Raw genomic sequence first — 24,314 nt, 5'->3', positions numbered from 1 at the left:
CCAATTCATCCCTTTCTCCTCTGCTTTCAGCTGACCCTGCCCACGTTCCCGGTGGTGGTGAAGATTGGCCATGCTCACTCAGGCATGGGCAAGGTAAGGCGGGCTGGCCAGGCTCTGGGGTGGAGCCGAGAAGGGTGCTTTGCAGAGAGCCCACTTGTGGACCGTTCTGCCTCTGTTGCTGATAATTCTTTCCAAGGAGGAGATGGTGTGGCCCCTCTGAAGCCATGAGTGTTGCCCAGCCAGGCCCCTTTTAGCAATCAGAGTGCAGGCCACCGGACTAGTCCCAGGGCCCTTTGCAGTGCCTGTGGTTCCTGAGCGGGGGGAAACGGGCTCCCAGCTCTGCATCTGGATGGAAACAGCACAAGGGGTATAGAGGCTCAAGGCTCTTGTGACTCAGTGTGTGTATGTGTTCCTCTCCCTCCCTTCTCCTCTCCCTTGCCCCGCCATTAGGTCAAAGTGGAAAACCACTACGACTTCCAGGACATTGCCAGCGTGGTGGCCCTCACCCAGACCTATGCCACAGCAGAACCTTTCATTGATGCCAAGTATGACATCCGGGTCCAGAAGATCGGCAGCAACTACAAGGCTTACATGTGAGTGGGGGCGGGGTCTCCTCACCCTCCAGGAAGCTGCCAACTCCCTGTTTCTCCTCACCTGGCCCACGAGGCAGAGGACAGAGGGCACTATTCAACTCAGGGAGTCTGAGCCTGGCTTCCTTTCAAGGCAGAGGAGGGGTTTGCAAACTAAGATAAGAAATAAAATTAATATTTATTTTCACTAGCCTCTCAGTGAAGTCTGACAGCCTCCTCAGTTATGAACAGAGACAGCAGACTAGAGCAATAGCAGCAGCACCTGTGATCTGTCACTAAAGGTGATCACAGAGATTTTTGTGTCACATACACTTGTGACAGATGTCTCTAAATACCAGTTACTTTTATCACTACTTAAGAATCATGGCATTCAGAGTTGCCACTACATTTATACCTGTAAATACATTTGTTATTTACAAAGAAACATGTTTTTCACTAATCAGAGATTTGTTTGTTTATTCTTTTGACAACTCTGTTTTGATCACTGTTTTACGTAACTGAGTTCCTTTGCCATCCTGTGTACTTTATTTTATACGTTTGTGCATCTTGCACATTTTATGCATTGAAAGGAATCCACAGCCTTCACTAGGCTGCCAGAGCACAGAGGAAAGTTAAGAAACTCCTGATGTGAATATATAGCCCTGCAAACACTGCAGAGCATTAAAAGCCTAGTAGTTATAAGAGATGACTTCCCCATGGGACTGTGTCCATTCGCCAGAATGGAAAGTCTTCCTCCAACAGAGTTCAGAAAAAGAATAGATTTCAAGATGACCTGATCTTCCACAATATACATAAGGATGCAAATGGCTTACGATTCCAATTTTGGAAATATTAACTATACACTTTTAAAAATATCTATGGTAGTGCTTTCTTTACAAAGAAGGAACATTTACAATGTGTGAATTTGGTCTTTGCCGCTTCCCTCCCCTTTCCCCATCCATTTCCACTCCTCTTCCCTGGTCGGTCTTCTTAGTATTTATACTCTGCCTGCAGAGTTAGTTAGGAGCCCCTTCCACTCACTCTCTTCTCATAACCCTCCACACACGGCTAGTTTTGCCCTTCTCACGCTGGGGCGAGTGTACCACTCTCCTCCAAGCCCCCTGGGTGATGGCGGGGGGGTCACCCCTGCAGCCCTGCCCCCCTGCGCAGCAGCAGCAGCAGGTGCCCAGTGATATGCAGAAAGAGCCCTCGTGGAGAACTGAAGCAAGGATCGTTTTTATCTGCATCGACCAGATTCCTACTTTCATAAAATGTATACTTTTTGATATATAGCCTTTCCGCTTCAGAAAATAATTTAGGGTTGCTTTAGAATTATGCACAACACCAAGTTCCTACTGTACAGCACAGGAAACTGTATTCAATATCTTGTAATAGCCTACAGTGAAAAAGACTCTGAAAAGGAATACATATTCTATATATAAAACTGAAATCACTATGCTGTACACCAGAAATTAACACAACACTGTAACTGACTGTATTCCAATAAACAATATATAAAATAAAATTGTGCACAATGTAAGACAATGATTTAAAAGACCACTGTAGAAACTAGGTAAAAGAAGCAGAGAAGTCGGTAAGTTCAGGACCTAGGAAAGCAGATTTCCTAACCTTTAGTTTTAAAATCCCCTAAATAAACACAAAGTGTTTATGACGGGGGAGCAAGAGTGTCTTGATGCTTAAAAGGAGGCACCGCCTCTTTAAAGTTTGGGGTTTCTTAGAACAATTTAAATGAAGCATAAGAAAAGGGAATCCCCAAACACTATGAAGGGTGGGGGACCAGAGCAGCTTTGGAAAACATTTACTTACTTTTTTGTTTGCAAGGGACAGTCCGTGGTTTGGGGGAAGTTCAGGCCCTCCCAGCTCCTCTTCCCCAAACTTTTGGCCGTCCTCTGACTCTCAGAAGAAGGAACAGACTTGGCAGTAGCCGAGCTATGGTTTGAGTCTTCCCCTCTCCCCTAGTCCTTGCCCGGTGTCCCCTTCCCTCCCAAACATCCCAGGTAGCCTGCACAGATCTGTGCCCCCGCATAAAGTATGCACGACATCATTATTACTCACGCCAAGTTTCTGAGGCCCTATTATGTATGGTGGCCTCGTGCTGGGATGTGGAAGTGGGCAACTCTCTCCCGCGTCCTTGAGGAGCCCAGCCTGGTCAGAGGAACACCTGTGAACCACCAGTGTTAGCAAGACAGCGTTATTTTTACTATGATCTGTCTTTGTGTTTCTATGCATATTTTGCAAGCCACTCAGCTGTTAGTTTGCTTTTTCTGAACTAGGTGGGGAGTGCAAGGAAGGTGGAGCTCCACGAGGGAACCGAGAGTCCTGGGTTTTTATCTTGTGTCTCCTTTGACTGGATAGACAATCTTGGACAAGTCATCTAACCTTCCTGAATCTTAATCTCCTTGTGTGTTAAGTAGGGGCAAGAATCCCAGCTGCTTACAGCAGGGGGTTTGCAGGGAGGCTCTGGGGAGGGGTTGGGGAGGAAGAACCCTGGAGGGTAGTCACTACTGTACACATGTGAGGCGTCGTTATTACCACAGCAGTTGACTCTGGGCCGCCTCAGGGCTCTGAAGAAGTGGCTGTGTGTCTCGGATTCTCAGTGTCTGGAATCAGATCTCTGGAGAGGATGACCTGATTTCTGGTTCTGGATATGCTCTTGACTGGCCCTGGGAACTGCAGCGCATCATCCAGTCTCCAGTAGCAAGGATTGATGAGGATGGCAGGTGATGCTCTGTCAGGGGTTGAGCAGGGCTTCCCTGCCCCCAGACCATCCCCTTCCTCTTGACCTTGTCTGAGTGAAGACTCGTAATTTAAAAAACATATTTGGGGTGTTTTACAGTTTATTTAAAACTGTATCAGTGGATCCTCATGTTTACGCCGGAGTAAGGGAGGCTCAGAGCGGTGAAGGGATTCACCTACAGTCGCCCAGCCAGTCAAGAGCAAATCCAGAACCAGAAACCAGGTCATCCACCTCCTGTTTAGTCCACGAATGGTTGACTCTAACACATGCTCAGAGATGGAGGTGCAGAGGGCATGGAAGAGAAAAGGTTGGTGACCTGAGTCCATCAGCTCCATTTGATGGATGAGGCAGCCTAAGCCTGAAGAGGGCACCTGACTTGTGCGGTCACATTGCTAATACCGTTAGGATCTCAAAAGTAACTGTTGAGTAAATGAATAAGTGAGCTAGTAAGGAAGCTGTTGAGAGATGTTCACAGGAGCCCTGAGGGTATTTCCAGAAGCAATAGAATTCCATTCATGTACACCAAGATGGTAGGCTGCTGGGAATATAAGACACAGTTTATACCCTCAAGTGGTTTGTAGACTCGTGGACAGAAGATTCAGCTCAAATAACTAAAGTAAAAAGTAGACGTAGGATTTTAAGTGAGGTACAGGCAGAGTCCTCTAGGCAGTCTAAGGGGATCAAGTACTCATCTGGTTGAAAATGCCAGGGAAGGCCCCCTGGAGCCAGAGCCAGAGGGCCGGACTCTCGTAGAAAGGAGGCGAGCATTGCAGGTTGGGGTGCGGCAGAGGCAGCCAGGCTGTGGGCTCAGCAGACAGGCCCCTGGGCTATTGGTGGGAGAAGCAGCTGGGGAAAGCAGGAATGGGCGAAAATTCTGGAAAGCTTCACGCCCTCCTCTTGCTGGTGCGGCTGACTGTTCTGTCCTGGCGGGACCTTGTTGTAGGAGGACGTCGATCTCAGGGAACTGGAAGACCAACACTGGCTCTGCGATGCTGGAGCAGATCGCCATGTCAGACAGGTGAGTGACAGAGTCAGTCCCAGCCTGGTGAGGGGCAGGCTTCCATAGATGAAGAGGTGTACGAAATGAGCCCTGGCCAGAGGGAGCTTCTAATCAGGCAGGACATGCGGAACACGAAGGCCCACGCACCCCGTTAACAAGATCAGGCAGGACTGGGTTATGTGCTAAATTATGGAGATAAAGGCCAATAATACCATAGAAGCTCCACAAAAGGAGGACTTACCCTGGGCTGGAGTAGCCAAGGAAGGCCACCTAGAGTAGAGGAGCCCTGCTCTGAGCCTGGGAAGACCGGTAGAATCTGGAGAGCAAAGCGGGAGGGCACATCAGGAAGGCACCGTGCTCGACGGGGATGGACAGTGGGAGGGCTAGGCAGGGAGGCTACGGGAGGTGGAGGCAGCCAACAGGCTCGACAGGAGCTGATGCCCCGGCCTCGGGGCCCTTTCCCATCCCCTCCAGGTACAAGCTGTGGGTGGACACCTGCTCTGAGATGTTTGGTGGCCTGGACGTCTGTGCTGTCAAAGCTGTACATGGCAAAGATGGGAAAGACTACATTTTTGAGGTAAGTCTGGCCCAAGGAGTATCTCAGTAGGAGACAGCCTTCCGGGCTGGAGGCCAAGCTTTTTTGCTTGAGAACTATGTGGGAAGCCTGGACTGCATTCAGGTAGGGTCTCCTGGGCCACGGGGAGGTCCTAGGTGACACAACCAGGGGATGTGCACCGCAAAACACATCTGCCAGCAGGGAGCTTTTGTTTCCAACCAGCTGGGCTGACCCACATCTTGTGAAAGAGATGCTGGACCTGGGTTCCTGGGTCCCAGCCTGCCATTCCCCTGGGAAGACTGTAGCAATCTTGCCATTCTTGGTCTCAGGAAGCTGGCCTTGGGCATCATTCGGTCCAATCTGCTCATTTCGCCAGGGAGAAAATGGAGGCCTAATACCATAAGCGTTTGCCCAAGGCCACAGAGTGAATCAGTGTCTCAGCCTGGGCTAGAATTCAGGTCTCCTGGGTGCAGGAGATTCTCCTTAGCACCTCTCTGAGCCTGGGAGACACTTGACTCACCCTGGGCCTCCAGCACAACTTCAGTCTTTTCCCGTATTAAAGGGAGAGTCAGTGGCTGTATGGGTCCTTCACACACATTGCCACCTAGTCTTCCTGGAAGCAGGAGAGGCTCTTTGCCTGGAGGTGGTGGTATCAGAGTTAATGTCAGGAGCCCAAAGTGGGCTTCGGAACCTACTCCATGGGCTGCTTGGCATGTAGCCTCCTGGATGGTCTTATCTCTCCGCTCTGGGTGGGCCTCAGTTGTCTCCTCCTTGAACGAGAGAGTTGGACTACAGAGTCTATGACTCTGGGCAGGCAGACACTTCCTAAAGGAGGAGGGCATTGATCTGGACCTTGAGGTACAGGAAAAATCAGGATTGGAGGTGAAAAGAGAAGGTATCCCAGGTCACAAGCAAAGGCAGCAGTCTCGTCACTTAATGGGCAGAGTATGTGTGGGGACAGAGATCATGTGGGTGAAAAGTCACAGAGATGAAAACTGCCTGCTCCTCACCAGAGTTAAGGGAGTGGCCTACCTGTGTCCCTGCACCCCTGCCTGCAGGCCTCAGAGCTGGGGTGCACTCTCTCCTTGCTTGCTTGCTCCCTCTCCCCACCACCTTTAGTACCAGACTGAAGTCTCACTGATCCCTGGCCTGGGTGAAGGTAGGGGGAGGCCTAAGGCAAAGATTTGTAGGAGAAGGGGATGAAGGGCCTATTTATGCAAAGGAACATGCTTCCAGCTGAAATTAGAAGTACCACCTTCTCCTCCAACCTGACTCTGCTGGCAAAAGCCCTACTTATTCTGAAAGACCAAGGTTGATGTTTCCAACCCTCGCCAGGTCATGGACTGCAGTATGCCACTGATCGGGGAACACCAGGTGGAGGACAGACAACTCATCACCGAACTGGTCATCAGCAAGATGAACCAGCTGCTGTCCAGAACCCCTGTCCTGTCTCCTCAGAGGCCCTTAACCACCCAGCAGCCACAGGTAAGCAGGGAAGAGACCAGGAGAGCAAGACCCACTCCCAAGCCCACTGCTCTAGCCTGTGGAGGCTCCAGGACGGAGCAGAGGACAGAGACCCACAGGCCTGGATGGGATCTCGGAGGTCTTTTCCCTCCCGCTCTTCCCTCCCCTCTTCTCTGGAGGCCTCATGACCCTCCACCACCTCTCACAGGAGCCTTCTCGTTAGCAGTCCGCACGATCAGCTATAGAACTGTCCAGGGATGGAGTTCTGGATCGCTCCCCTCTGAGCTTAAAGTCCCCAGGGAACCAGAACCAGTTTCCCCTGGGACTCAGGATGCTCCCGCTTTTAAATGGGAGGTCTCTGAGGAAGGGCTGGGTCAGACCTCTCAGGACCTGCTGGTGAGGCATCTGCCACATTTGTAGAGAAAGGAGGGTGTTTATGAGAAATCTGCTGGTCTGGAGAGAGGAGAGAGTCAGCTCCTTCATTCTGGGAGAGGGTGACAAGGTAAAACTCAAATGAGAAATCTGCTTTCCTTCCTGAGGGAGAGGAGGCAGCTTTCTTCAGTTGACTGTGGCATGTGACTCGTGACCAGTCACATTCACAGTGACACAATTGCAGCTGCAGGTCTAGCGGGGTATCCACACTGATGTTTTTGTAGAACCTCAGGCCCTGTGGCTCTCGAATGGGCCAAAGAAAATCAGGGACCCTGGGCCGGAGGGACCTTCGTCCCATCTAGGAGGTAGCTCATTTTTCAGAAATATCCCCAAACTCTTCTCTCCGCTGAACAAGGGTATAATGGAGCAGCAAGAATGTAGGACAGTGAATCCAGGAACTGAGTCCTGGTCTAGCTCTTTGCCTAAACAACCGTGTGACTTTGGGGGAAGTTGCTGCCTTTTCTAGGACTCATGTTTTTTCCCTTGTAAAGGAAGGTCTCTCAGCAATCTCTCTTTCATGACCAGACTTCAAACAGTTGGGAAGGTGGAACAGAATAGTGACTCAGGTGTGGGCTTTGAAGCAAGGACGACTCAAGTTTGAATCCTGGACCCTCCATCTGCTGGCTTTGTGACCTTGGAAGAGGAGAGGTCTGAACAATAGCACCTACCTTTTAGGGTTTGTCATGAGGATCAAATGAAGTAAATAACCTAAAATATGGACAGTACGTTGTAAACACTCACCTGAGGTTCCCTGTGTTACTTCACAAGTGAGCACCCTCGGTGTGGGCTCCTTACAGCCTTAGGCTACAGTCACTCGCTTTCCTAAAGATCGGTGCCTCCCTGGGATTATACTGCAGTCAGAAACTAAGTAATTAGATGCCTGAAATCTTTTTAAGTAAGAAAGAAGGAAAGGGGAGAGGGTATATAGCTCAGTGCTTAGCAGGAACAAGGTCCTAGGTTTAATCTCTAGTACCTCTGTTTAAATAAAGACATAAATAAATAAACCTTATTACCTCCCACCCCAATAATTTTTTTTAATTGAAAAAAAAGAAGAAAAGGAGTGGGAGAGGAAAAAAGCAGTACAAAGTAGTCTGGATTATTTAGTATAGTAGCAAATAACTCCACGTTTATCTTCTCATCATTTGAATGTCTCAGAATTGTAGACTAGAGGCATAGTTCACATTCATAACAATGGGCTTGAACCATCAGGAGAGGGCTACATTTTAGTCAGTATTCCAAATTCTGTTTAAGAAAGCTAAACACGTAATATCTAAGTATTTCAGTAGAAAATCACTGAAATAAAACTGTATGGACGTTGGTCAGCCAGTTTCCTCTCTGGATCTCTACCCCTCACCCCCCACATAATGTAAGATGACATTTAAATACCTTTTGAGCTTTAAAAATCTCTTTGAGCAGAATTCTTTCATCCCAACTGATGCTGCATTAATGGGAGCCTCTGGGCTGACGATGTTGACGCTCTGTGAGCATAGCCCCGTGCGGCGGGATGTTGCCCTGACGAGCTCTGTGTGTGTCCCTCCTTCTCTACATGGCTCATGCTGTGTTGGGCCTCTGACCAAGTGCAAGATTCTGTCCCTGCGCATCAGGAATGTGGTCACTAGAGAATTACGGTCGGGTAATGAGGAAAACACAGCTTAATTGCTTGTGAGAGACACCAGCCCATTATTTAAATATTGTGTTTAACTAGACATGATAAAAACATTTTCCTGGTTAAAGTAATATCAGGCCTGCAGTAGATTTTACGATGTTGTAAATCTGACGGAATCAAGGCATTTGAGTTTTAGTCTTGCCTTTTCGCCCACACTGTCCCCAGCGACGGGACTGGTAGATTACTGCTCACTCCTGCTCTAGAGGAAGACTCAGTCCCCTTTCCTGCTTTACCCCTGAGAAATATGGAGACTATTTGGTAGCTGCTTAAAGAGTTTTTGACCGAGTAAGAGAGCCTGACACTACCCAGACAAGAGAAACAAAAATGGGCCGCTCTGGGATCCTGTGAGGGCCCCTTACGTGCTTTTATAAACGTGTGCAACACTCTCTCAGCCTCCTACGGGGAAGTCATTCTGGCTAGAATGAAGGCTACGCAGCGAGTCAGGAGACTGAGTTCAACTCATCCTTGCCCCTGACTCACCAGGTCACCTGGGGTAGATTTCCAATTTCTGTGCCTCAGCGTCTGTGTGTGTAAAATGAAGAGTTTGAACCAAGAAATCATTAAGATCTCTTCTAGCAATAAAATTTAGGTTATATAAAAATGACATCTGAAACCTAAACGTTCAGTAACAAAGAGAGAATTTACCAAAACAAGAAAAAAAATGTTTCCACACAATGAAAGCTTTGGTTCTTCTTTCATATAAAGTCCTTTACTTTGTAAACATTAAATATTGCAGCTTAAATATTTTAAAGAGAAATCTGTCAGAGTCAAGGCAGGATACCTGGTAGCAATGAGCTTCCCTAAGTAGAGGGACACCTGCAAACACTCCTGGTAGCAAAGCCAGTCCAGCTCCAGGATAAGCGTTTCTCTGCTGATCATCACATTGGAAGTTACAGCAGGATTTTGTGAAAAGTACACATGCTGGGATCAGGACACTAAGGGGCTAGTCCCACTCTGCCAGAGCATTACGTGACCATGGGTAAGTCACTTCCCACTCTAGGCCTGTTTCCTCAGCTGTAAAATGGAATTGGATTAGATGATCTCTAGATCCTTTTCAATTCTAAGGTCCCATGAAACCTGGCATCAGCCCAGCTGCAAAGTCTGAAGGTACAGGCCTCCACAAGGCTGCCCTCACTCCGGAAACGACAGGAAGTTTGGATAGTTCCCCAGACCATCCTCACATTCGATCATTCTCTGGAAGGACTCAAAGAACTTACTGGAAGCGATTATACTCACAGGTGTATTATGGGAAAGGATACAAATCAAAAATAAGCCAAAGGAGGATGCATAGGGCAGAGTCTGGGAGGGTTCCCACACAAAGCTCCTGTTGTCCTTGGGGTACACTATCCTCTGGCATCCGTATGTGACAAGGCACCCAGAGTATTACCAACCAGGGAAGCTCACCTGAATTTCAGTGTTCAGGGTTTTTATTGGGGTTTCATTTTGTAGGCTTGCTTGCTTGATTGATCACCTGATCAAACTTGGTCTCCAACTCCTCCCTCCTTAGGTGGGTCTAATACCACAGGGCCCCCCTTCCCCCAGGGGCCCACCAGGAGTCACCTCATGATCATACCCCATTAGGTGTGGTCTGAGGGTCCCCACCATGAATAACTAAAACACGCCTCCGATCACTCAGGAAATTTCCAGAGTTTAGCGGCTGCTTCCCAGGGGGGTGTGTTGTGAACAAAGGCCAAATCTCTCTTTGGGCAAGGCCAAATTCTTTGTGACATACATAATTAAATTAATTTAGCAAATGTTTCTCAAATACTTGGATGCCTTATTCATCTGTGTTTCTACTGACTAGCACAGGCCTAGCTCAAAATACGTGCCTAAAATTAGGTAACAGACTTAGGGCCACAGTGATAAATGAGGTGCCCCTGTACCATCCTGGCTCATGCTGTCTGCGCCCTCGCTACCCCGGAAAGGGCCTCTGCATTAGCCGCGGCGTTTCTCTGACTTTATGACTGTGTAACTGCTATCTTCTCAACCACCCAGTCCAAAGTTGCCACCTAGCACTGGCTCCCACTCCCATCCCTTTTTAATTTTCTGCACAGTACTTGCTGTCAGCCAAGGTCATTCTCATCTGAGTGCCCCTTGTCCCTTCCACTGGAATGTAAGCTCCTCCAGAGGAGGGACTTGTTCACTGCTGTGTGTCTCGGGCCTCGCAGAGTAGCCAGCACCTGGTGAACTGGGGAGGGGCGGGCATGGTCTGCCCAGCACAGTCAGTCATGGGCAGAAAAGCCCAACAGCAATAACACAACCCAGCCTGTCTGCTTTTTGCAGTCCGTATTTGTTGGGTGAGTTCCCAGCTGGAGTAAGTGTCTTCAGCAGCCCCAGCAGCATATCAGAGTTGGTGTCAGGATCCTATGAGCGGTTTTGGTGGAGTCCAGGCGGAGAGATGTAACCCAGAGCGTGTCATCTGGGGGACCCTGGGGACCCAGCCAGGACGCTGGGTGGCAGACTGAGCCCTTAGGTGCTGCCACGAGCTCACGGTCCACTCCTCACACTCAGGCCCCTCTCGCTGGCCTCTTGCTTCTATGGCCCCGGGAGCTCAGGCTGCAAGAGCTTCTGGCCTGAGTCACAAGCTGCAGACGCTGCTTCTTGCCCGGTATTCTAGGCTGGGCCCCGGACAGATGGATGCTGAGCCATCTGTCTACCTTTCTCTCCTTCTCCATCTCTGGCCTGGCCTGCAGTCCCCCTGTTAGAGCTTTCATTTCTTGGAGCTAGAAGAGTGCCCAAAGGAGGCTGGGGGCGGGGGGAGGGGAGTAGAGGGCACCCCTTACCTTGCTGTCAGTCAGCTCAGTAGCCCGAGGAGGATTAATTACAGAAAACAAAGAGCAAAGTCGTCGGGGTGGGCCCAGAGCAGCTCTGTGTCCAGTCCAGAGGAACAGGAGTGGGGCTGTGAGAGGCACTGACTGAGTCACTGAAAGCTGGGAGGTGCGTGGCAAAGCCTTATTTGGCTGATGGTAGCTTGGCCTCAGCCTGTCTGGACTGCTGGCTTTGGGGTCGCCCTGAGAGTTCGCCAGGACAGGTGACGCACTTCTCCGTGGGCTCTGGAGTGCTTTAGGAGACTGTTCTCAAGGTGGCAGTGACACCTGGTGGCCAGTGGCGGCCAAAGCCTCCAGGCTATGTACCTACAGAACCTCCTCCCTGTCCGCCTGCCCTCCCATCCCCTCACATTCACTGCTTCTGGGGTCTGTCTCTGGGATCTGAGCTGGGCCCTACACCCTGGGGCCCTGGAGAAGTGTGTGCTGCTCCCGAGACTCCTGGGAAGGAGGTGAACAAATCTTTCCAGTCATGCCCGGAGGGTAGCTTCCTGGTACGCTGCTTCATACATCATAGGGATAATCTGTTTTCTTTTCCCATTCACAGCTCCCCTTTTAATTTTCCTGTAAAACCTTCGGGAGCCAGAGGGCTGAATTGATAATGAAGGGATTTCAGGACCACCCACTCCCCGGCTTTCTGTTGGGCTGGGAGTTAGACCCATGGGAGTAATTCTAGGATTCAGCCTTTGGAAACATTATCACACATAATGTGTCTAGGAGAAAGATGAGGCTCTTCCCAACCTTGAGCTGACCAGACACACCTCCAGTATTGCTCTCAGTCTGAGGGTCGCAGCATAATGAGGATGAACACTACTTGGAAGGTGCTCAGAGCAGAGAGGCTTGGGTTTGGGGCATTTGACAGATCTGTTCTATAGCAGCAGGGCCCCGGGGAGTAGCATTAAGTCTCAAGGAGCCCGTGACTCAGTATCTTCGGCTCCCTGACAGCTGTCCTGGCACAGAGCTGGTGCCAAAGGCAAACCCACTAGAAGACGTGAGTAAAGTCTCCAACGCCGAGAGAGGGTGGGCGCTCAGGAAAGTGCTGCGTGGCCACCACATCACTGCTGCTGTCCAGGCCACTTGTCAGGGACATTGTGAAAGGCTGGGCTGGGGGCTTGGGCTGTTGGAACGGGCAGCTTTTGAAAATCTGCTTTCAGACGCGAGATAGTGTGATTTGAGATGTGTGCTCGCCACAGACCTGGGGAAGGCGGTAATGGCGTTCCCAATTGAAGGACTGAGGCCTAATAACCCCCAGCTTCTGGCCTCTGGTGGCACACTATGCACGTTCTTTTTCACTGGCTGTGGTCTAAAGAGATACTCAAAAATATTTCCAGCCACATCTTTCCAGCTACAAAGGGCTCAAAAAGATGAAGTCTCTTGAGTAGAAGGAGACCAAGGTTGAGGAGGGGTTTCTTGGAGTCTTAAGGGCCATGCATTTAGGGAGGACACACAACTCAGACCCCAAACTCGGGACTGAGAGGGCTTCACTCAGCTTCACAGAAGTTAGTTTCAGACAAAGAAAGGCCTTCCTGCTTCCCACAGCAGGGCTACTTCAGGGAATTTGTTCCCCAGTGAGTATACGCTGAAAATGTGAGATTTGAGGCAGGTTCAGATAAAGTCACTAGTGACCACATCCCTTAATAGACTCTTAAGGGAAACTGACTATTTTGGGGCTGTCTTAACTTTTAAGGGACATCTTTAATCACTTGTAGCTGACATTCTGACCTCGGGTGACCTGGCCTCAGGGCCCCCATAGGTCCCACGGACTGCCCCTATGGGACGTTCCCTGTGTTCTTAGGAAATCGCTGATTGTGGGGGGGGCTCCAGTCCCCGAGATGGGTTCTCCCTCGGAGCAGCAATTGCCCTCAGGAAAGGAGGAGGGGCACATCCTTGGGCACCTTTTATAACCTTCCAGAAGTAGGGAGGTGGGCACTGGTGACTGCAGGAGTGATCCCAGGGAGGTCCCGAGGTGCCTGAAAACATGCCGTCCCCTTTGCTCTGACTGAACCTCAACCTCCCGACCACATTCCTTCCTGCTGCCTCATTCCCCCTGGGGTCCTGGACCGGGGGCGCAGGGCCTGGGGAGCTGATCAGAATAGCTCTGAGGCGTGACCGGCAAGGAGCCTGGCCTGGCCTCTTTCCTGGGGCCAGGCCCTGAGACCCTTTCCCAGTTTCCTGTCTCAGATGTGCTGAGCAAGCCCGGCTTGCCTCCGTGGTGGGGGCAGCTGGACTCGGGCCAGCGACTCTCAAGAACTGAGTCACTCAACGTCTTTCCTTCCTCAGCTTCCCATCCTGCTGGGACCTCAGATAGGCGCTCCTCTCTCCCAGCTGGTCCGCTGACGGCCACAGGCTGGCAAGTTAAAGGTGCCTTTGGCCAAAACCCGCAAACCCTCATCCGTAGGCTTGGTTTCTCTCCCAGACCAGTGATTTCCTTTCCAATCAGCTCAAGAGCTAACATTTACTGTTTTCAAAATGACTTTCCTGCATCTTCAGGGACCTTGCTGGAACAAGTCGGTGATACACGGAAGGCATGACATAGCCTAGCCCAGAACCCACACCCTGCCCCTCCCTCGCTGAGCTACTGTACACCAGGTAGCAGGAAGCCGCTCAACAGTGTCTTCTCCACTGATGCGTGAAATCCTACCGTTAAAGCTGCATTCCTTTGGATTGATATTTATTACTCTCAAAATAATAGTAATGATGCTCATGTCATTACTTTGCCTGGCACTTTATGGTCTACAAAGCACAGCTTTACAACCCTTCCGTGAGATGGTTTGAGCTGGTATTTCTTTCTCTGTTTTACATATCAGCAAAGGGAACAGAAATGATTTGTCCAAAGTCACACAGCTTATAAGCAGGAGAGTTGGATCTTCTGGTCCCCAGTTCCGGGAATGCTCTGCTGTAATACCCCGCACTGTGCCTTTTTGATGCTCCCCCCAAAGCATAGGGTCGGTAGGAATGGAGAGAGCTGGTCCTGTGACCCTGCAGTGGGGAAAGTCTTACCGTCCTCCTCCTCCAGCCACCCTGAACCTCCCAGCCTGGCAGCGTCTCCACACTTCACCAGCTCTCTCCTGCTGTCCCCTCCCTGGCTTCTCTGGTCTCTAACGCCAGTGGACTCAGCCTCATGGGACATGAGCTCAGTCAGCTGGGATAGAGAGCAGCAGCACACACTCCTTGCCAAGCCCCCAAGAGCCCGTGCCTGCAGGACACCTGTGCTCAGGCCCCGTACCCCAGCTTCTTGCTGGGCTCGAGATTCTGCAGCTAAGAAGGGCTTGTTTCATACCTCAGGCACCTCAAGAGCCAAAACACACACGAAGGACGTAATGGAAGCCCAGAGCCTGTGAAGTCACCTGCCTGCAGTCTGCAAACATCTCTGACAAAGAGCATGTCCAGGCCCTGCCTAAACACTAACGCCAAGAGGCTCACCACTGCCCACGCCTGCCCTTGACCTTGATCAAATTTACATTTGACTAACTTTGATCTTCTGCTCAGTACTGGGGGCTTCCACAGTTACCTCATTTAATCCTCAGACTCAGCTTGTTTGGGAAACTGAGTCTCAGAGATTAAGCAACTTGCCCCAAGTCACATGAGGAGAGATGTCCTTCCCACATTTCTCACCACCCATCTGTTTCACGAACCCTTTTTATTCCACTGGCGTCTGCCTTAAAGCGGGTGCCCGGTACCTCCCTCTCTCGTGAGGCTTATCAGCCAAAAGTGCAATGGGCCCATGACCACCCCCGTCCTGGGACACTAATGCACCTCTAGCTGCAGCAAATTTTTGGCAGCAGCGTTACACACTGAGCCCTTCTGAGCTTGCTATCTTGAGTACAGGGTTGTTCGGGGCATTTTCCTTCTGCTGCGCTAAGGCCATTTGCCCCCTTTTTGTGTGCAGCTGGGCACAAGGACTGGACCTCGCACTCTTACCTGTTTGAGTCAGCCCAGCTTCCCAAGGGAAACGCTGCCGCTCAGCCTGGCCGTGGGTTCCTGCTGTGGGCTGGCTGCTGCCCAGACTGTGACAGTGACGCCAGAGTGGCCAGACTTCTGTGGAATTCAGCATCCCAGGCGGCTCTTGGTGACTGGAGACAGATTCCATGGTAGCCAGACCCCACAGGGAATAGCAGCCCCAGCAGACGGAAGGCTCTTGGGCGGGGCCAGAGAGTCTCAGCCTGGCAAGGGATGGTCCTGGGGGACTCTCCTCCCGCCTCCCATAACCCCTGGGAAGTCTTCAGTCCACAGCCTTGGTGGGGCCAGGGACAGGAGAAGCTCCCTAGGCACCAGACCAGGGTGGCCAAGGCACATTCCCAGGCTCCAGCCCGGAGGACAGCTTCTGGGAGCTCTTCCCCTAAAGCTTTCGGAAGAGGCCTTTTGGTCTCAGTTCATCCTTGGGTGTCTCATTTGTCTATTTCTGAGTCTGAGGGGAGCCGGGGCCAGGCTTCACGGGGTGATTACCCCTATCGGCTGATGCTGCGAGTATTACCATCAGAGCTTAATCTATGGGATCTTTAAAGTGTTTCCTGGAACCCTAGGTTCTCGTAGCATTCATCTAATCTATCCCACTTTTAATGAAGGTATATTCTCTGCAGTCTCTTTGGCAGATAGTTCTCTAGCCTCTGCATGAACATACCCACCTCCTAAGACAGCCTTGTCCACTGTTTTTACCTCAGGAAGCTCTTCCTTTGTGTGAAAGTCGACCTTTCTGGAGCTTTTGCCCAGTGGCCCTGGTTCCGCCCTTGTGCTCCACGGTCTTCTGTAACCATCTCTGAAAATAACAGTTCTCTGGGAGGGGGACATCCAAGCTGTTCTTGAGCAGGGTCTGAGCTGGTTCACTGGCAGCTTTCGGTGGTACAAGGGGAGGGGCCCGCCAAGAGCTGGTCTGGTGGCTCCACACACTGTATGAGTTTTGCTGTCTTTCATCTGAGTGTCCCTCTCAAGCAGCGAGGCTGTGACAACGATGGCTTATCAGGGAGCCTGGAGGAGGCTGTGCCCTCACTACTGAATAAAGGTCTCCGAAGTCCAGGAGTGGGAGCCTGCTGAAAGGGGTATTCCATCATGAGAATGAGACTCAGGGAATAACAGAGCTTCAGAAGAAAGGGCCCCATCAATTTAACCAGTATTGTCATCTGTCGTATCTTACGTGGTACCTGCCAGGGCTGGGTGCTTAGAGATACCTCCATCGATTGATCAATTGACAGATGATAGATAGATAATCTCACCTTATGTCATAGAAACCTTTAGAAGAAGGACAGGTGCTGAGGTGGGAAATAACTTGCCCAAGGTCACAAAGCTAGTAAGCCAGAGATTTAGATTTAACCCAACATCTTCCTCACCCAAAAGCCCAACTTCCTCAGCCACTCTTAACAAACTTACTATTGGAGACCCAACAGCAATGTGTGTGTGTGTGTGTGTGTGTGTGTGTGTGTGTGTGTGTGTGTGTGTGTTGAGGGGGGTGTTTATATTGAGGATGGTGGGACTGGTGCCCAGCTCAGGTAAAAAGGCAACCCCAGTATCCTATGCGCCCATTACCAAACACTATATCCTGCAGAATTTTCTTGTAGTTTGCAGCCAGGCCAAGATAAAAGGAAGAGCTCGCAGTGGGAAAGAACTCTTGGGCCGGAAGTGTCTCTAACTTGACTGGCTTGCACAGTCTTGACGGAAGCAGTTTCTGCTTCTTTGAGGCCTTGTTTTGACCTTACCCTCTGCGCCTAATACACAGGCACGTGTAGCAGGCCTCAAGTTTCATTCCCTAACCCAAGCATTTTCAGAGCTGCTCACCACAGTTGACACCAAACACAATGTAGTTTAACATCTGTGGTTTAACAGCATTTTCCTCTCAAAAGACTTCACTCTGTTTTGGATCTCGTTGACGTTGCGTGTTGTGCATCTAATGTGCACTTAGGAAGGACCTCGTACACGCTCAGCCCTGTGCTCGATAACACCGGCCAAGTGATGACCATCTTAAATTTTCCAAAATATTCTTGATTTTAACTATTTTACCTTTTTAATAAATAGTTCCCATATCAGGCCGTATATCCCAATTTTTCTCTGAAAAAAAAAAAGGGGGCACTGTAATCATTAGGACTTCATGAGAGATGAAGACGCAGAGTCTGTGCCCTCAAGGACCTGGCAGTCTTCTTAGAAGCATCATCTCCGTCTTCTGGACAACAAGACAGCACAGCACTACACACGCCCCTTCAGTAGTCCTGAGTCTACTAAGTCTATTACAGGATTTCAGAGAGGAGATCACAACTGAGCTGGCAGTCAGAGGAGAGATTTCATGGATGGGCTGGAATCTGACTTAGACCTCCAGGATGTTGGATTGGATTAGTAGAAAAGGACAAAGGGCATTTCTGGAGGGTACTTAGCATAAACATTAGAGTGGCCTAGACTGGAGAATAAAGGAGTGGATGTGTTTACAACAGGAGGGAGAGAGAAGGCTACGAGGGCCAGTCCAACCGTGCTGATGCCACCTGGTAGACGATGGGCAGAGACGGTCAGACTGCCTGGGCCCGCACGCCAGCTGCACTGGCCACCCCTCTATGGCCCCGGGCAAATGACCTGGCTTAGTTGGGCCTGTTTCCTGATCTAAAAATTAGGTATGTTTATAATACATCTACCTCACAGAGCGGCTGTGCGGTGTAAAGGGAAATACTGCGTTAAGCTGTCCATCCTATTACCTGGCACATATCTAATGTTAGCTGTAAGCCACTTAGAGCAGTAAAGGGACACAATTGGAGAAGGCGTTTAGGAGGAGCATAAGTATGCAGACGAGAGACTGGAGAGAGCAGACACTAAAGAATTGGGAGACTGTTCCTAGCAACCTGCACAAGAACTGACATAGCCCTGACCAGAGCTGGGCAAGAGAAGCTGGTGAATCTTAGAGGCCAAGACAGAGAAACTGGTGGGTCTCGATGGCTGACTGGACAGTGTGGGCGTTTCAGTGCCAGACTCAGCTGCGTGGATCCCACAAAAGGCCTTGGAGAAGGGGAAAGGAAATGTGGGTGTTGTCGCTGTGGCCAGTGAGAGGCCAGGATTGTGGATGGAATGGGCCCCCTCTGATGCAGCAGCACGAGGGACGTTTCAGAGGCCCCCTGCCTCCCACTCTCTGAAATCCTCTCAGAGGAACAGTTTGGGGCAATGCTGTCACTAAAAGACCACGACACTGGAAAGGGCAATGCTTCTGCTCTCCTGGTAGTGGAGCGGAAAATGGGCCTGAAGAGGCAGGAAGGCAGGCAGAAGGCCAGATTGGAGGCCCATGAGAATGGGGAACAGTTTTAATGTGGGAGTAGGGCTGGGGGGCCCTGTCACAAGGGAGAGGGGCACTAAAGAGGAAGTGGAAGAAGGCTGAAGACAGGCTGAGCCACCGCACAGCCTTGCCCCCGAAGCTCCCTCTTTGACGTCACCTTCGGCACATTTGGCCGCCCTCAGGCCTCACAGAGCATTTCCCCTGTGCTAAATTCAAGCTCCGAATGCTCACCGCCTTCAGTGCAAATGTTAGACAAACTGAAGTCACATGCACCTTTGATCCTGCTGGGGCATAATCAGAATCGCAGCTGGGAGGAGAGGAGCCCTGGGAGCGGAGCCCTGTTGTTGGGCAAAACGCAGTTATGCTGTTTGAGAGGGAAAAACAGCTTGGCCTTGAGCACTTTTACAAACATTAACGTCTTACTCCTTCCCTCTGGGTAAGGAGGGTTCTGGGAGACAAAAGACTGCCCCCTCCTTCAAGTCCCTCCCTGTGGGAGTTCCAGCCCAGCCCAGAGAGTGGCTCTGACCCCTGAGTCAGCCCCAGAGCTGATCCCACCCTGGAGTTAACACCACAGGAGAAGCAGGCCAAGTCTAGGCTAGTTACGGGTCCAGCCCCCGCTGGCTCTCCCGCCGCTCCCTGGAGTTTTGTGCAGATCCTTCCCTCGGGAAGCTGGGCCTGTGGGTACGACAGGGAGCTGGACACCAGGCAGCCCCTGAGAAGAAACTAGATGCAGTTAGAAGACTCAAAGCTTCTAGAAAGAACATCTCCAAGGGAGTGAAATGAAAAAGAGGTGGAGGAGGTCTTGGACACTGTCTGTCAGAGTGGTTCTAAGCCCCAGACTGCCTACTCCTAGGCCCCCACAATACCCCAGAGGCTGAGAATCCCTTTGAAGCAGAAACCTCTGGGCCAGATCCCACTGGATCCCACCAGACCCCACCGGATCCTGCTTCAGTCGTGCCACAGAACCACAGGGTTTCTCTTTGGAATCTGCTTGGAGTTTTGTTTTTATCTCTTGCATTTTTGTCTTCCAGAGTGGAACGCTTAAGGATCCGGACTCGAGCAAGACCCCACCTCAGCGGCCAGCCCCCCAAGGTTGTTTACAGTATATTCTCGACTGTAATGGCATTGCAGTAGGGCCAAAACAAGTCCAAGCTTCTTAAAGCGATTGGTAGTTAATTTTTCAAAGCAGAAATTTTAAGCCAAAAACAAACAAGGAAAGAAAGGAAAAAGCGGGGAGGGGAGCGACAGACCCTCCCACTGGTGCCGTTTCTGCGTTCTTTCAATGCTGACTGGACTGGGTTTCTCCTACGCAGTGTCAGCACCTCTGTCTGGTTGTTTACCTGTTCCTGTTCGTGCTTGTAATGCTCACTTACGTTTCTCTGTATAACTTGTGATTCCAGGGCTGTTTGTCAACAGTGTACAAAAGAATTGTGCCTCTCCCAGGTTCAGTGTGACTATCTTCTGGGTGGTTTGATAGTAGCTTTTAAAGTATCACATAATGTGGGGTGAAATAGGACTGGGGGGAACAGGGGAGAAGCAAAGAACCCCCAAAACAGAACCCAACTCCTCTCCTCCCCCTAGACTCAGATAAACGCCCCCCACCCCCTGCTTACCTCCATGAGTGTGCTTGGGAACTTCAATGAACTGTGCTTTTTCCTTCCTTGCTGCATGACTAGGGTAAATAGACATTTAAGAGATTTTTTCCAAGGTCTAATTTCCATAGCTTCGTCCTTTGAGTCTGGAGGCGTCCACCTTTTTCTGCATTTGCTAAAGTTCGGTGCGTTTGAGTTTGTGTAACTAGGCTGGCTGTGCCTGCAGCGCCCTGTGTCTTTAGTGATGACGTGAAATATAAAGAACACGCTATTTCCGTGAATGTGTTCTGTATTTGACATCCCAGTGTACCCTTTGTTTTATTATCAACTAATTAGCTATGAGATTAGACAAAAAAAAAAAATGGGGCCGCTGATGTGCAATATCACAGTGAACTTGTGAGTATTTTCTGTGCTGATCTCAGTCCCCCTAAGTTGTCTCTACTTTGTTGCTGTTTCTGAATTGGCTGTGTGTGCGCTTCTGTGGAACTGAGGCTGCTTCGTTATTGCCCAAAGCTGGACCCGTGTACAGAGACGATTCCGTAGCAGTTTGGCACACGGAGTGCAGGGAGTACCGAACGTCTGGGAAGGACCATTCTGCTCTTGGCCTCTCCTGAGGCATCGCCGTGCCAGAGCGAATCCAAACTGCCCCGTCTCCCTTGAGTGCGCCCACTGCCCTCTGGAATTCAGAGCTGGACTGCTGCTTTATTTTCGGCTGTTCTGAGAGCCCTCCAGAGTCCAGACACTGAAGAGCTTTACATTTCCCGGGAAGGCCTGTCTCAGATGGTAGCTTGCGTGCGTTCGGGGCAGCAGCTCCGCAGCCGCGGCTCCTGAAGAACCCTCACGCGTTTGTCCTCTGTCCTCAGCAGACAGCTCCTGGGCGGGGACGAGGCGTTAGTTAAACCGGCCTCAGGTCAGTTCCTCGTCTTGCCACCCCAGCCAGGCCGGGAGCAGGCACCCCGTGGTCCATGGGCGTCCGCGCCAGCAGTTTGCCTTTTAGGAGAAATGCTCTGGCCCTCCCGGTACATCCCCTCACTTCTGTACTGACACGTCACCTGCCGGGACTCCCAGGTCTGAGGAGCGACTGGTGTTGGTAGCGTGTAACGTGATTTCTGTGTCAAGGGGCACGGTGGTTGCTGGTTGGCTGCTGGCAGATTCCGAGGTTACAGGGAAACGCACTGAGTGTGAATGTTCTTGTCTATGATTCCTCCCTTAGGCGTGGGTGGTGGTCGATCTGTTGTAAATATATACATATATATGCAGTTACGCACTTCGGGCGGGTTGCCTAAGAATCAGGTCCTTAAATACCTCCCAGTCTGATGAAATGATAGAAAGGAATAAAGTAACATTTCCCAGAATGGAGGGATACACTTTATTTTTTTCATTTATTTTTGTCCAAGTGGTGAGCTGATGGTGGTGTTGCTTCTCTGCATGTTATCAGTGTGAACATTCAGGTGCTTTTCATGTGACATTTGTGAGCCACAAATACAAAGTTGCCATTTGAATTCAGTCAGGCGCCAGGGTGGTGTCAGCCACGGCCTGTCAGGTGGGGGAGAAACGGATCAGGGCTCCCCTCCACTGCCAAACGCAAGCAGACCGCGTACTGTACCCTGACTGTCCTGTGCCCTCAGGTAGCATGCTAAGGACAACTCTGTGGCCTGGGGCATCCGTGTCACAGTATAGGATTGCCATTCAGGTGTTTTGTACCCATTTCTTTTCTGATGTTGTCCCCTTTTTTTGTACCGATCCAGCTGGGAGAACCTCAGCCAATGCTGGAAGTGTGATTGAAGTACCTCTCTTTTGTGACTCTTGTACAGCTTAATGTGCAATAAAGGAAAAGTTATATCTGTCTTCAGTGTTAAGTTGTAAAGTTTCTGGCTGTTCAAGCATCTCTGTACAGGTGGGAAAGCACTCAGGTTTCTGGTACAAGAGGCCGAGCTGTCAACCTGCAGTACTTTATGAAAACATGCTGATATAAATGCTGCCAAACTTTGGAAATGGCGAAAACTGGTTAATATGAAATAATCTGCTAATCTCTCATCTTCACTAGTTACCTGACTTGAGCTTAGAACTTCTTCAACATGCAAAATCCCATTTATGTATTTACTTATTTATGTGTAACTAAGGCTGGTATGAATTGGTAATTGATGAAAAAGTGGACTTCGTGCCATGTAGTGGGGAAACTGACTTTCAATCATGGATATACAATGGTTTAGACAAACAGGTCTGCCTCTCCAGAGGGTACAGGTGTCCTGGTGTTCCTAGAAAACTAAATTACAATACAACTCTTAGCTGTTGTTGACTTTCTGTAAGCCCAGTCCTTCCAGTGGGCCTGTGAGTGCGGACTCGGGGATTGAGACTGAGAAATAAGATCTCCCAAGCCAATTATGCATCACGTCCACACGTCAGCATGTGCTGATGAGGACATCTTTTTTGACTGCTGAGTGTAGAACTCCCCCTCAGCAGAATCTGAGCCATCTGGGACCACCCTTACTGCCTCTCAACCCTCAGAGGAAGGATGGCCTTTTGTCTCTCCATCAGCAGATGGTTTTCTGTCTCATGTTGGTGATCCTGGTCTTTTTAGGAGTCCTCTTTGCCAGATGGTGCCCACAACATCTCCAGGGATGGGTTTCTGGAGAATTTCACCACACACACCTGGGAGGGACTGGAGCACCTGAGGATGGTACTGAGAGGCAGGAGAGGGCCTGGATACAAAAGGTCCTGGTCAGGGGCGGGAGTTAATGCTGAGAGGAAGGCCTCCTGGGGGCGAGGGGGTGGGTGGCAGTCAGATACAGGCAGGCATACAGCAGGGCGGACTGAGGCCAGCTCCACCAAAACAATATGTCAGTAATCACCCATGATCATAAGGCACAGAATACTTTTTGAAGACCTTTTTCGTCCATTATCATCTTGGAAGTGCTACTATCTTGAAAGATAACTAAGACTAGGACTTAATTTTTCACAGTTTTTTGGTTGGAAACACAGAGGTCCAGAGAAGCCTGTTGACTTGCTCAGGGGGTCGCCGATAGACTAGGTCTTGGCTTTTCTGACCCCCAGACCAGGGGCCTTTCCACCGCCCCGCATGGTGCCTGCCGCGTGGAACCTGAGCCCTCCTAGCGCGCGGGCCAGGCTGGCCTGCACCCGAGGAACCTCTGGCCTGGGGTCCTTTGGTGGGCTAGCTGACCTCCGGGGGGCCGTGCAGCCCGCGGCGTCCACCCCGTCCTCCCGACCGCTGCCGTGACTGAGGCGCACGTGGTGGCCCTGACGGAGGGAAACCAGGGACGCGCTCTCCACCTCGGCGCCTCGGGAGGCTTCTTGTAATAGAGCTTATCCTCTGCTAATTAAAGAACCACACCCTTTGAGACGTAGATTCTAATAAGGAAACCCTTTGATATGGTTAAATTATGAAGTTTTTCTTGTGCCGAACCTAGGGGGCCCTGGGCGACCCCAAGGAAAGCAACCCCCAGGCGCGGTGCTGCCTCCTCGCCGGCTGCCCCCTGGACCATCACTGCCACCTTCCTCTTCCTCCTCCTCCTCCTCCTCTTCCTCCTTCTCGGCTCCTCAGCGGCCGGGCGGCCCCACCGCCCACGGAGATGCGCCCTCCAGCAGCAGCTCCCTGGCAGAAGCCCAGCCACCCCCGGCTGCTCCACCACAGAAGCCCCAGCCTCACCCGCAGCTCAAGTAAGAGACGACTCAGCAGCTCCCTCCCCTCTTCCTGCCCCTCCTCTCAGGCCTCCAGAGCTGCTAGAAAGCGCCTTCCATCTGACCTCCTCCTACAGATATTTTCATGGGGGTTTTTTGGGTTTTGGTGTTTTTTGGTTGGGGGCATGGTTGGGTTGATCGGGGAGGGTAGGAAAGAGGGAAGTGAAAAATCGAAGGTCTGGCTAGATGCTCAGACCCTCCCCTTTCCTCCTGGGGAGTGGTGGTAAGGCGGGCACTACCCCCTCTCCCATTCTTGTATGAGCTTAGGGTATGGGTTTTTTTTTTTTTTTAAATCCTGTCTCCCACTCTTTTTTCCATTCCTTTTCTCTGTGTGTGTGTGTGTCTCTCTCTTTCTAAAAAAAAATTTTTTTTAATTCTCTTTCCTGCCTCTGACTCACAGTTTAGGGTGTGCCAATCAACAAGGCTGCCCAGAAGGAAAAGGGGGAAGTAGTTCAATCCATTTCAACTTTTTACCTTCAGCTTTGTCAGGAGGATGTCGGTTTCTGGTGTGGT

The 24,314-nt window shown here is 50.6% G+C and overlaps 1 protein-coding gene across 3 annotated transcripts in view; it reads left to right on the top strand.

Annotated features, from left to right (window-relative positions):
• SYN2 (synapsin II) overlaps positions 1-24,314 on the top strand; it is a 154,711-nt gene that overhangs the window by 127,580 nt on the left and 2,817 nt on the right. For 2 of the 3 annotated variants that reach the window (XM_074344305.1, XM_010953060.3), the window contains exons 6-12: positions 31-93; positions 451-593; positions 4,271-4,345; positions 4,802-4,904; positions 6,219-6,368; positions 19,542-19,602; positions 23,531-23,780. In XM_074344305.1, the coding sequence (XP_074200406.1) occupies positions 31-93; positions 451-593; positions 4,271-4,345; positions 4,802-4,904; positions 6,219-6,368; positions 19,542-19,602; positions 23,531-23,780 (845 nt within the window). The remainder of the gene's footprint in view (positions 1-30; positions 94-450; positions 594-4,270; positions 4,346-4,801; positions 4,905-6,218; positions 6,369-19,541; positions 19,603-23,530; positions 23,781-24,314) is intronic. The other variant, XM_074344306.1, reaches the window with a different exon arrangement.

Source organism: Camelus bactrianus, chromosome 17 (genome assembly GCF_048773025.1).
Source record: "Camelus bactrianus isolate YW-2024 breed Bactrian camel chromosome 17, ASM4877302v1, whole genome shotgun sequence".
Taxonomy (NCBI): Eukaryota; Metazoa; Chordata; class Mammalia; order Artiodactyla; family Camelidae; genus Camelus; species Camelus bactrianus.
This window is presented reverse-complemented; position numbering and strand designations above follow the sequence as displayed.